Source organism: Dioscorea cayenensis, unplaced genomic scaffold (assembly GCF_009730915.1).
Source record: "Dioscorea cayenensis subsp. rotundata cultivar TDr96_F1 unplaced genomic scaffold, TDr96_F1_v2_PseudoChromosome.rev07_lg8_w22 25.fasta BLBR01000913.1, whole genome shotgun sequence".
Lineage (NCBI taxonomy): Eukaryota > Viridiplantae > Streptophyta > Magnoliopsida > Dioscoreales > Dioscoreaceae > Dioscorea > Dioscorea cayenensis.
Genome location: NW_024087304.1, coordinates 4,786 through 18,225, shown reverse-complemented (window position 1 = coordinate 18,225; position 13,440 = coordinate 4,786). Strand labels below are relative to the sequence as shown.

Sequence of the window (13,440 nt, the reverse complement as noted above, 5' to 3'; positions counted from 1 at the left end):
CGGAGTTTTCTCCAACGCCTTGGGGATGATCAAGGAGTTATCCACGTCTCACGCCATTCAATATCTGGAACCCATTTGAGTGGAGTTGATGAGCGCACTTTTAAAAGCTCCAGCCCCTCCTCACCGCTTATCCAAAGCAGCCTTTATCAAGATGCAGAGGCGAGGCAGTTGACAAACAAGGTCGCCAAAAGTGCTGGCTTGTGCGGCTCAAAGATGCGCTCTATGACGTCAAGACATTCTTGACGAGGCCCGGACGCGTGAACTAGTCATCCAGCCCCAAGGCGTAGCTCGTCGCCCAAGAAGCAAGGTGCGTGGAACTCTTTTCTCTTGATCATAACCCACTCTAGTTTAAACTTCACCGGGAAGAAGCTCGAAATGTCAATAAGAGAATAAATGGGCTCATTAAGGAGATGGACAAGTTCAAACTCGTGGTTGTTGAAAAACAACAAAGAAACCTTTGGGGAATGAGCCCTCAAAACCTACTAATATGTGCATGAATCATGAGGTATTATTGATAGAGATGAAGATAAAGAAAAGTTAGTACAGATGTTGATCCGTGATAGTTTTGATGAGAAAGTGGCTGTGGTTTCCACAGTCGGCATGGGTGGTCTGGGCAAGACGACACTTGCCCAGTTGGTCTATAGAGATGAAGAAGTCCAGAAGCATTTCCAACTGCATTTATGGGTATGTGTTTCTGATGATTTTGATGTGCCAAAGCTTGCTGGAAAGATCATACGTACAGCTTCTGGGAAAAAGTGTGATGATACAGACATTGAAGTGCTTCAACAGAGGCTGAGAAAAGAATTGGAGCAGAAGAGATATTTGTTGGTATTAGAAGATGTATGGAATGAAGATTTCCGAAAGTGGGATGCTCTTAGAAACATGTTGCTCGATGGAGGAGAAAGAAGCAGAATCCTTGTGACCACACGCAATGAAACATGCTCTCGAGTGATGGGCACGGAAACCTTATATTCTCAAACGTTTATCAGAAGAAAGCTTTTGGGATTTATTTGAAGAAAAAACATTTGCTGTAGGTGCACCGAAATCAGCGAAATTAGTGAAGATTGGTAAAAAGATTGTTGAGAAATGTCAAGGATTACCACTTGCTATAGAAGTAATGGGGTGTATCATGCATGACATGAGCGAAGAAGGTGAATGGCAGGCCGTGTTGCAAAATATTGAAACATGGAAGTTACAACATACGAAAAATGAAATCATGCCAGAGCTGTGGCTAAGCTATGTTGATTTGCCTACTCATTTAAAAAAATGTTTTGCCTTTTGTGCCATATACCCAAAGGATCATGAAATTGAGGAAGTGGAGCTGATTCAGCTATGGATGGCTCATGGGTTTATTGCATCTCAAAAAGGGAAACGATATGGAAGTTAAAGGGCGTAGAGATTTTCGTGGAGTTGATAAGGCGATCTCTTTTACAAAGAAAGATTTTCACGGAGTTGAGAAGCCGATCTCTTTTACCAATAAAGTATTATTCTTATTCAAGTGAAAAGGGTAGAGTGTGTACGATGCATGATCTCATCCATGAGTCATGCGACTTTGTTATGGAGAATGAATGCTTTCACATCGTGAACAACAAAGGCAGCTCCAAATCTCAACAAGGCCACGCCATTTGAATTTATTGATTGATAAAAAAATTATAATCAGAGCTAATTGCTCCACCATCCATACTGCAGGTTATATTGTCGCCGGGACTCAAAATGTGTCAGTCAAGGTCAAGTTTGTCGAAAGTGCTCGACTTGAGAAGTACACGCATTGAAGAGTTGCCTGCATCAATAGAGCATTTGCACCATCTAAGATACCTCGATCTTTCTCGTACTCATATAAGGAAACTACCAGAAACTGTTAGTGCAACCGCACTATTTAAATTGACATTATTTGACACCAAGGCAGATGACGTGGCAACCATGGTGACAAGGCAATATTGATGACGTGGCAAGCATGGTGACATGGCAAGAAGACTTGGAGTGCAAGCCAAATATCTTGAAGATCATGGTGAAGCTATTTTAAAGATCTTGGTGGAATTATTCTTGGAAACATGAAGACAAGATCATATCAAAACCATATTTAGAGAGATATGATTGAAGACTAAATATGGTGGAGCTTAATTAAAGAAATATCTATTCATGGTATGAATGAAGGAGATATGATTTGAAGAATCATTGAAGTCTATTAACGGCAAGATTTGAGGACCAAACTTGGGTGAATTGAAGATCAAGTTTGGAGAATCTTTGAAGACCAAATTTAGGAAAATTGAAGACTAAGTTTGGCAAGTTTCGTGAAGACGCACAAGGACGCGCGCCTTGCGAGGGACCGCGTGATAAGGAACCGAGGAGGTAGGCTAGTTGCTCGGCAATCGGGATCGGGAGATTTGGCCGCATCAACCCCGGACTCAAGCATGACCGGGAGGTTGATGGGTCTTGAGGTCGTCCGCAACGTAACTGTAACTCACTCAAGTCGCAAGTCGTAATATGTTGCAACTTATGTTACAACAGGAGTTGCAATAATGCCTAATTTTAGGGGTGTTTTTAAATTAGTAGCCACGGGAGATTCTAAAAAGAGGTATGTGCTATATTTGGGACGTTGAGGCTGCCTATATAAGCTACCTTGCTCGTAGATTGTAGGTGTGACTCTTGAGTGACTCTTGGAGGAGAGTGTGTGAGCACCGTGACAATCTAGAGAGGGTAGTGATCTTTATTGTTGAGAGTGTGAGTGACAAGTGTTTGTACTCATCTATTTTTACCTTTTTTAGTGAATTGTTTATCTCCGGGCTTGGCCCCCCAGACGTAGGCGAGTGGACGCCGAACTGGGTTACCAACGTTGTGTGTCTCCTTGTGTTTGTTTGTTTGCACTTTCTTTGTTGGTTTGTGTGAGATTTCTATGAGTGATTGAGTGTTCCCTAAAACTCACAAACCACACCGGTGGAACTAACAAGTGGTATCAGAGCCTTGGTCATCGTTTTTACTTTGGTTTCAAAGTCGGCGAGGTCCTAACGAGTTCTATTGATGGCCGGAAAAGAAGGAGCTTCCGTCACACGACCACCGTTGCTAAATGGATCCAACTATCCATATTGGAAGGCACGCATGAAGGCGTTTATCAAATCCATAGATGAGAGTGCCTGGATTGCTATAGAAGAAGGATGGTCTCCTCCCACTCTAGTTGATGAAGACGAGAACGTGATCATGAAGAAGAAAAGCTGTTGGAGTGTCGAAGACATGCGCAAAGCTAATGCTAATGGAAAAGATCTCAATGCAATCTTTGGAGGTGTTGATGAGAACCAGTTCAAGTATATTGCAACATGCGAGAGTGCCAAGAAAGCTTGGGAGATTCTTCAAACCATTCATGAAGGGACCAACTTGGTAAGAGAATCTAAACTCCAAATTCTAACAACTATGTTCGAGAATCTCAGGATGAAAGAAGAAGAGACGATAGCCATGTTCATTGCAAAATTGATGGACATAGCAAATCAGGCCTACCAAATCTCGGCAAGGAGTATTCGGGATAAGAAGCTAGTCCCGAAGACACTTAGATCTCTCCCAAGAAGATTTGATGCAAAAAAATCTCAAAGAATAGAAGAAGCAAGAGACATCTCAACTATGAAACTAGACGAGCTGATGGGGTCTCTGCAAGCATATGAGATGAACCTCAATCCTGAAAAAAGAGTAGAAGATATAGCCTTAAAAGTTGAAACAACTAAGCAAAAAGAACCACAGCAAGCAGACAATGAAGATGAAGATGACAATGATGTTGTTCTCCTGACAAGAAAGCTACGTGAGATGGTCAGAAAATACAAGACACAAGGCAAGAAATTTCAAAGAAAAGATGGTCTACATAAAGAAAAGGAAAAAGTCGAAGATCATCACAAAAAGGAAGAAATTGAAGATCGTCTCATGAAGATCAAGTGTAGAGAATGTGGAGGCTTTGGGCACTATCAAGCCGATTGTGCTAATACTCTTAGAAAGAAAGGAAAAATCACTCGAATGCTAGATGGAGTGATGACTCGATGGTAGCAATCAAGAAGACGATGAAGGAAGTCTCGAGCAACCATCATACGTCCCTTTCCCACTCGTGATGAATGGATCCACGCCTGCTGCGTAATATGTTGCAACATCACTACAACATCCACTCGAAACCGACAAAGTGAGTACAATGAGGTAACAGAAAATGATCTTCTCACAAGCTATAAACTCATAATGAACAGATTTAATGATATGATGTTGCAAAAACCAACGCTTGGAGGAAGAGTTGAGTATATGTAAAGAAAAGCTGTGCAATGCTGAGAAGACCTTGGACTCCATGAACAAGGGTACTGCCAAGCTTGATGAGATTCTATCAGTTGGAAGAACTAGTAAAGCCCGACATGGTATTGGGTATATTGGAGAAAGCTCAAGTGTCAAGACAGAAGGTTCAGGAGTTGTGTTTGTCAAGTCAACTGCCTAACAAATTATTAAAGAAAAGCAAGTCAAAGTAAGGGAAGAACCGAAAAGTAAAGTGCCTACATGCTTTCATTGTGGAGAGACTGGCCACATAAGACCCAAGTGCAACAAATTGAAAGAAGAGTTGAAAAGTGGAAGAATAGTTGGACATGAGCAAGCAGTCATTAAAAGAAAAGTCAGAGGAAAGACTATTGTAATCAAGAAATTATGGATACAAAAGGACAAAAAGCCAAGAGAAGATGTTGAAGTCTCCAATTCATATCAGAAGATGACAAAAGTGATGATGAATTTTTCACCACCAGGTTACAACCAAAGGCTCATTGACCGAGGACGCCAAAAGTTAACAGGTAAGACACCCTTATGGGTGAAAAAATCATGATCTCTATGATGAGGGTAGAGATAAAAAAGGAAATAAAAAAAAGGAAAAGGAAATATTGAAAAAAATAAAAAAAAGGCAAGTTTCCTTTTTGGCAGTTATAGAATCATATGAAGAAGCATCAGTGTGGTTACAATGAAAAAGGGAAATTTTCTTTTCAAATCCCAAAATCTCGAAGAAGAGAAGGGAAACAAAGACGAATGTGAAAAAGGTAGCTCAAAGAGTTCTAAAGAAGTAAGGAAATCCTGACAAATCATCACAGATCATGGATGCTGTAAAAAGCTCTTCTCCTGTTGAAGCATCAAAAGTTTTTTATCCATGCCTATTGGTTCATGCGTAGTCCAACACCTTTGTGAGAAGAAGCTCCAACACCTTTGAAGAAGAGTAAAGAGATCCCATGGTATGACTTTCCAAACATCTATCGGAGTTGTTCAAAGAAGAAAGAAAGACCGGAGAATCAAATTCAGTGAAGAGATCATCCAAGGTATTCCATATGCATGGATCTCTAATATGTTTCTAGGGATCTTCAAGAAAGGAGAGAAGAAGAAGAAGATGGAAGTTTAGAGAGAAGGATCTTTCAAGATCAACCCAGAAGCTAGCAAGAAGGATGAATCAACAGTTGCAACTGAAATAGAAACTTAAGCACATCAACGCAAGCAGAAGCAAGTTTCTAAGGATATTGAAGAAGAAAAGAAAATGAAGACTTAAGAGAAAGAAGATAGCAAAGGGAAGAGTCCAATGGTTGAAAAAGAAAAACAAGAGTCTGAGGAGACATTTGAAAGTAGGTGTTCAAGTAGTAAAGAGGATCTTGAGGAGATTGTCAGAAAAGCTATTAAAAGAATTAAAGAAGACTAGAGAAACCAGAGAAAAATTTAGACTATGTTGCAACAGCAGTTGTAACACCAGATGCAACACCTGAGAATAGTTCAAACAATATTCCTTTGCAAGCAAGAGTCCAACAAATTTTGAAGAAGAGGAAGATTGCACCAACACTCTGGAGCCAGAAGAAGAAGATAGTGAAAAAGCATACAAGAAAATCATTCTCAGATCATAAAGTTGAAGTTGAAGAATAATCACCTGGTCCAAGGCCAATGAAGAAGAGCAAGAAGAAAGTGGGAGAAAAAGGCATCTACCCCACGCAAGGGAAGAAGGAGAAAACTGGGAAGAAGTTCAATCTAGGAAGACTGATCTTCCAGAATATTGTTAAAGAAGCTGACTGTTCTAACTCTTCAACATCACTTGGATATCCAGCACTGCTGTCGCAGTATTTGTTACAACATGGAATACATCTTAGGAAGGGAGAAACAGTCACAGCAGTGAAGAAGCTGAAAATTTCTCAGAAGCTGTTCAGCCCAGGTAAGAAAATTGATTTACCTGTAGGAAGGGTGTCTCCACCACCAATGCCTGAAGATGAAGAAGAAGCTAATCTATTGGTTGAAGAAGAATATGAAAAGATGCTAAAAGAGCAACTAGAAGATGCGGAGAGGAGGCAACGAGCATTATCTGCAGAATTGTTCATCATTGCCAAACAAAAGCAGAAGATTCTATCTCGCCTGGAAATTCTTGAGAAGAAGAAGAAGAAAGAAGATGATGGCCACGATTCAGGGGGAGATGAAGACCACGAGGCCTGAAGAAAGGGGGAGCTGTCGGAGAAGGTGTAACAAGACTTGCAACAAATCATAAAGACTTCGGCATCAATTATGTCACAAAGGGGGAGAGAAGTGTGCTAGCACCAGACTGACTAGTTATTTTTTTATTTTCCTGGACATTTGAACATTTGGTTTTATTGTGTTGAACATTGTTATGTTTGTCAGTTTATTTTGGTTAATCGTATTTTATCTCACTAGTTGCAGTTTGTAATATTTTCTCAAGTATTTTGTAAGCAACTAGATGAAATCTGGTGTCAGTTATGGTTCTCCAGTTGATGTTATAACTGGAAGTTGGAAGTTAGTACATGCCGCTTTAGTCTCGTGTCCGGTCGGTCGTTGTAACAGAATGTTGTAACAAGAGTCAGTCTGGGTGCAGAAGCAGTTGTGTCAAATTATGCCAAAGGGGGAGATTGTTAGTGCAACCGCACTATTTAAATTGACATTATTTGACACCAAGGCAGATGACGTGGCAACCATGGTGACAAGGCAATATTGATGACGTGGCAAGCATGGTGACATGGCAAGAAGACTTGGAGTGCAAGCCAAATATCTTGAAGATCATGGTGAAGCTATTTTAAAGATCTTGGTGGAATTATTCTTGGAAACATGAAGATAAGATCATATCAAGACCATATTTAGAGAGATATGATTGAAGACTAAATATGGTGGAGCTTAATTAAAGAAATATCTATTCATGGTATGAATGAAGGAGATATGATTTGAAGAATCATTGAAGTCTATTAACGGAAGATTTGAGGACCAAACTTGGGGTGAATTGAAGATCAAGTTTGGAGAATCTTTGAAGACCAAATTTAGGAAAAATTGAAGACTAAGTTTGGCAAGTTTCGTGAAGACGACAAGGACGTGCGCCCCTTTGCGAGGGACTCGCGTGATAAGGAACCGAGGAGGTAGGCTAGTTGCCGCAATCGGGATCGGGAGATTTGGTCGCATCAACTCGGACTAAGTATGACCGGGAGGTTGATGGGTCTTGAGGTCGTCCGCAACGTAAATCCGAACTCGCTCAAGTCGCTAGTCAGGGACTATGTTGCAACTTATGTTACAACAGGAGTTGCAATGCACTAATTTTTGCAGGTTTTTTTAAATTAGTAGCACGGAGATTCTAAAAGAGGTATGTGCTATATTTGGGACGCTGAGGCGTCTCATATAAGCTACCTTGCTCGTAGATTGTAGGGTGTGACTCTTGAGTGACTCTGGAGGAGAGTGTGTGAGCAACCGTGATAATCTAGAGAGGTAGTGATCTTTATTGTTGAGAGTGTGAGTGACAAGTGTTTGTACTCATCTATTTTTACCTCTTTTAGTGGATTGTTTATCTCCCGGGCTTGGCCCCCGCACGTAGGCGAGTGGACGCCGAACCTAGCTACCAACGCTGTGTGTCTCCTCGTGTTTGTTTGTTTGCACTTTCTTTGTTGGTTTGTGTGAGATTTCTATGAGTGATTGAGTGTTCCCTAAAACTCACAAACCACACCGGTGGAACTAACAGAAACCATTTGTATGTTGGTTAATCTGCAGACATTGAAACTCGATGGTTGTTATAAACTTTTTGAGCTTCCCAAGAGCATAACATACATGAACAATCTTAGACACCTTATTTTTGATCCTCTAGTGTCAAGTCATTACCTGCTGGTTTGAGTCAATTACAGAACTTGAAAACATTAACACGATATACTGTGGGAGATGATGCAGAGAACAACATAGGACAATTAAGGTCATTGAATCCCTTTGGTGAACTTGTTTTGGATAACCTCGAGTGGGTGAAGAATGCTGATGATGCTATAAAAGCTGATATGGGTAACAAACGACTTATTCAGACATTAATATTATGTTGGATGAAATTTGGTTTGGGAAAAGATGAATATTGTTTGATGGAAAATGGGGAGGAGTTGTTGGAAGCCTTGAAACCTCCCAGTGGAGTAAAAAAGCTTGCAGTTAGATGTTATCCAGGCAAACAATTTCCAATGTGGATGGAAGAAATGCAACAATTCCAATATCTACATCATATCGAACTATCTGAATGCAGAGAATGTAAGCAACTCCCTCCACTTGAGATATTACCCATTCTTGCGTATCTGAGTATCAGTGGCATGGATGGCATCAAACACATTCTTAACAACAGCAGAGGCAATGCGCTGCAATCATTCCCTGCATTGAAGGAGTTGATTTTATATGGAATGAAGAACCTAGAGGGGTGGTGTCTGGAGGAGGGTAAAGAAGCAAATCTGTCCTTGTTTCCGTGCCTCACTCGAATGGAGATTACTACATGCCCCAAGTTGACAACCATGCCATCCATTCCAACTCTCCGAGACTTATATATAGATCAATCATTCTGTGAGACACAAATCTCTCTATTGTCCAAAGAAAGAAGATTCTTCAAGCATTTGGAATCTCTTCAGAGTTTAACTATAAAGTCTTGTCCTGACGAGTTGGTTTCGTTACTGGAAGATGAAGAGGAGACAAGAACCATGAAGTCATCACTTAAGAACTTAGATATTGACAATTGCAATCAGCTATCATTGACATTGGTTTTCCAGAACCTTCCATCTCTAATACAACTGGAGGTGGGGTCGCTTGAAAAGCTGGTGTCCTGGCCTGACGAGATACAAAGTTTGAAGTTCCTCAATGATCTGACAATTAGTTCTTGTAGGTATTTTACTGGTGTATCATCGCAGGGTGACTCTGGTCCACCGTTTCTGAAGAGCCTTCGTGTTTCTGGCAGTGATGCCCTGAGAGAATTACCCACTTGTCCCACATCACTCCAGGATTTGAGTATTGTCAATTGTCGAGGCATGGAGTCTTTGGGGCCAAAAATGGGACACCTTACTTCACTATCCAGATTAGAATTGTTTCATTGTCCTAAGCTGGTGTCTCTTTCTGATGGGATGCAAGCCCTCACTTCCTTTAAGTATCTACATATTATAGATTGTCCGATGCTGAAGTCATTCCCAGAAGGCCTGCAACAACTTCTTCCTACTCTGAAAGCACTAACAATTAAAAGATGCCCGGAGCTAGAGAGGTTATGCAAGCCTGGAGGAGACTATTACAACCTTCTCTCTTCCATCTCATATAAACAAATAGGAGAAGAATCAAAGCCAGAAGAGACAATTCAAGTTCCTCATGAGATTAGCACCGGTGCCAAACAAGCTTTGAAGTGCATCACCACAAATCGGTTCTTTCTATCAGCGATTTTGATTTGTGCTATTGCCTGTTTCATAAATTTCCTTTTCAACCAACTTGATAGCCAGGTGCCAATTTCTCCCTTTTTTTTTATTTTTTGTTTTTAATTCTCTCTTTTTTTGGGTTTGTTGAAAATATATTTTATCCTTTCTCTTGAGATACAGAAAGAGAACAATATTATCTAATTTATTAACTCATTTCAAACCTAAAATATGAAGATTAATTATGTTCGGCATTTCTTGTCAATAGAATTATCTTTTTAATTAGGATCTGAATTTGTGAAACTCCTCTCTAATTTTCTTTTGAAAAATAGCGAAAATATTTTCCTATACTATGTTGACTTAGTGCTTTTTCTTATCATAATCTTAAATATATTTTGTTTTTGGCAGACCACTAGTTTTACTATTTCCTTTTCCATGTCTTGTATTCTTAATGGTTTTTGTCTTTTTTTTTCTTTTTCAAGAATGAGGAAGAGTTTTGGTATATCCCACCAACATGAAGACAAAAAACACAAGGAGTCTTAACTTAGAATGAAAAGGAAGCATATCATTTCCAAATACCAGTTCAATTATTAAGTTTAATTCTTGGTACCCGATTTGTGAATATTTATGATATGTATATTATTTCTTGGAGATGAACCAATAGTCCAATGAAAGCACCCAAAATCTCAATGGGAATAGGCAAGTTGTTTCTTAACTAGTAGCTCATAAAAATCTAATTTTGTTAAATATTTTTTTAATTATTTGTAACTATTTGATGCAGGATAGATTCATCTCTGCCATAAATGTACATAAATTATTGTGGTGTCTACCGCTTGATGTGGTTCCCATTCATAGAACTTCTCTCAATCAATCTGATTGTTCAAGCACTCTGATCAGTATACTTCTGTAGGTAGAAATAGTGTTCATATTTAAAAATCATGGGACTGAGGCAAGTGTTCAAATCCTTTTCAAATCCTCTGCTCTCAATCCACATAAGTGATGCACAAGATTTGTAAGAGCAAACTAAATTGTGGCAACTACAGACTGCATTTCTCTACAAATCTTTCAGCAAACTTGAAATCATCTCATTGGAAATCTAAACAACTGCTCTTAAATCTCTTGGGTACGATCTCTTTGTGCAAGCCCAAGGTTTTTCTCGACGAAGGCCTCACTTACCTTGAAACTCTGTTAATTGAAGATTGTCCAGGGCTGAAGTCTTTCTCAGAAGGCCTCCAACTGCTTCTTCCTACTCTCAAAAAAAATGACAATCTTTGAATGCTATCTCATGTTCAGTAATGGGAGAACAACTTTTGAAAAGCACGGTCACAAATCCTTTCCTTTATCAGCATTTTTCATTTGTTCTATTGCATGTTTCATATATTTCTACTTCAACAAGCCTAATACCAAGGTACCACTTTTTACCCATATTCTTTTCTGTTGGTTGAAAATGTATTTTATCATATATAAAATGATAAATAAAGAATTAAACAAAGATCTAATCTATTTTCTCACTTCATTTCAAACATGAAATATCAGCCTTATGTTTATCATTTGTTTGCCAATATATAGAAGCAACATGTTAATGAGATCAGTATTCTTATCATTATGCTAAGTGCCCTCTCTGGAACATTTGAATTCAGAGAATGGAGGAAGAAATGGCAGAGATATTTTTCCGTACTTCATCTGATGTAAAAGAATAGGATACATAAAAAATAAAATAAAATGATTATTTTACAATCTTTTTTCTATTTTTTTAATTATTCCAATTGATGTATTCAAACTTGAAGACAAACTTCCCTTTTTTTATCATAATTATGTACTATTTTCTTTTGAATATTAACCAAATTAGAGACTAGAATAGAATGCACTGGGAGTATATATGCTTACATTAGTGTTGGTAGCCATAATTATTTTCTTATTTTTTGGGTTCAAGAATGAGCTCCCAACATGAAGGTGAAATCAGAATGAAATTGAAAAGTATCCAATTCCAAGTAATGGTTCAATTAGCAATTTGGTGCATGGAGTCCTCTATCTGTGAATATGTTCTTTATTTTTAAGAAGATGAATCAATTGCCCAATGAAACCTTGTGAAATCACAATCGGATAAGGCAAGATGTTCTTAATCAGTAGCTCATGAAAATCTAATTTTGTCTGTGTTTTTTTTTTTGGAAGAGGAGCGGGGCGAACCCACTAGAGATCACAGGGGACGTCGCACAGCCTCGGTGGAACAAGTGGGGGACGAGGCGCTCACGTAGGCCCTGGAACCACCCTGTATACAACCATTATTCACAACTTCGGAAATGTCGCTCGGTAGAATCGAACTCTCACCACTCGGTGAGAGCTCTATCGACGACCCGTGTATCAATAGACCCGAAGGTCATGTGAGTTTAATCCATGGAATTTACTGTAAATAAACCTTTGTTTTGAAATTTTTGTAACTACTTGATGCGGGAAAGATGTATCTTTGCGATCAATGTACAGAAACTCTAGTGTTGTGTGCACATGATGGTTCTCAATGATAGAACTTCCCTTAAGCATTCCAATCCTTTTATCACCAAGTATAACCCTGTGGGTGGAATTGTTTTAGTACTCTAGTCATGGGAACTGAGGTAAGTGTTTTAATCCTTTCAAATCCTCTACACTCAATCCATCTGGCATTTCCTAACCAAAGTTGATGATGCATAACATTTGCAAGAGTAAATTCAACTGTAGCAACTGGCAACTGCATTCCTCCTTTCGCCCTACACCAAATGAAATTTACTTGAAATCATGTCATCTGAAATCCAAATCTCTGTTCATAAATTTATCAGGTATGAACTCTGTGCAAGTATCAATATTTTAGATACCTCAATATTGCTGTCACATTGATGCTAACTTTTTTTTTGTGGTGATCTTGTAGCCCTTTAACTCAGTGTCCTTGATGCTGTAAAGCACATCTTATTCGGATCCTCCTTGGTCAACATTGAACTTTTTCCATTCACCGTCTTCGCCTTGTCTTGCAACTTCTCTATTACTTTTGGATTCCAAACAAGCACTGCCATGGCCGCCTCCAAGAATATGCATGAGGTAATTGTTCCAGCAGCGAACATGTTCTGCAAAATGTTGGAGAATTACAACATTGAAGATCTCAACTAATTATATTGTTTTGTGCAGGCACCAACCAAAGTTCATTTTTAGAGAAGATGACGCACACCTGATTCTCACTTCTCTTTGTGCAAGAATTTAGAGTTTCTTACTCAGAGATTGTTGGAATGTGCAGTCAATTCTCAACTGCAAGTTTGTGTCGCCCCAGGGATTTTCAAAACTTGACATCTTGAAGAACTAAGGGATTCCTGAAATACTTTCAAACCCTTTGTTGTTGTTTTTGGGGATACCAATCAATCACCACTTGTTTTTCCTGCTTCAACTTTTTTATCAAGAATTTGGAATTGCTGGCAACTATGTATTATCAGAATCAAGCAGAAGTTCGTTCCATGCAGATGAAATTAAGACATTATCACATGTTATGTGTTGTATCATCTTTTGCACTAGTTTTCGAATGTTGAAAATTAAACATGTTTTGATTTCTCTCTAGCTTACTACCTTTTGCACTAGTTGGTCAACGTTAAATTGAAACATGATTTTTTATTGCTCTTCAGTTTACCAAATCAATTACAGTGGTTGTGTATTGTTGATTGTACTATACTTGTGACCATCCATTTGATAGATGTTATTTCAGCTGAGGAGGCATGCTAAAATTTTACCCATGCAAAATAACAACACGTGTATAGATGGATTAACTTAACTTTGTTTT

At 39.0% G+C, this 13,440-nt stretch overlaps 2 protein-coding genes and 1 long non-coding RNA gene across 3 annotated transcripts; all 3 read left to right on the top strand.

The window, feature by feature from the left end:
- The first annotated feature begins 546 nt into the window (after window positions 1–546).
- LOC120255266 (putative disease resistance protein RGA3) lies at window positions 547–1,387 on the top strand. The gene is made up of 2 exons (XM_039263126.1): window positions 547–928; window positions 1,035–1,387. The coding sequence occupies exons 1-2, from the start codon at window positions 547–549 to the stop codon at window positions 1,385–1,387; spliced, it is 735 nt and encodes a 244-aa protein (XP_039119060.1).
- A 5,328-nt stretch (window positions 1,388–6,715) lies between these two features.
- On the top strand, window positions 6,716–10,368 carry LOC120255265 (putative disease resistance protein RGA4). The gene is made up of 3 exons (XM_039263125.1): window positions 6,716–6,771; window positions 8,099–9,734; window positions 10,130–10,368. The coding sequence occupies exons 1-3, from the start codon at window positions 6,716–6,718 to the stop codon at window positions 10,163–10,165; spliced, it is 1,728 nt and encodes a 575-aa protein (XP_039119059.1). The 3' UTR covers window positions 10,166–10,368.
- A 1,628-nt stretch (window positions 10,369–11,996) lies between these two features.
- Window positions 11,997–13,239, top strand: LOC120255267. Its single transcript, XR_005534943.1, has 3 exons — window positions 11,997–12,457; window positions 12,547–12,713; window positions 12,801–13,239. It is a non-coding gene; the product is annotated as an uncharacterized LOC120255267 (long non-coding RNA).
- Window positions 13,240–13,440: the final 201 nt, after the last annotated feature.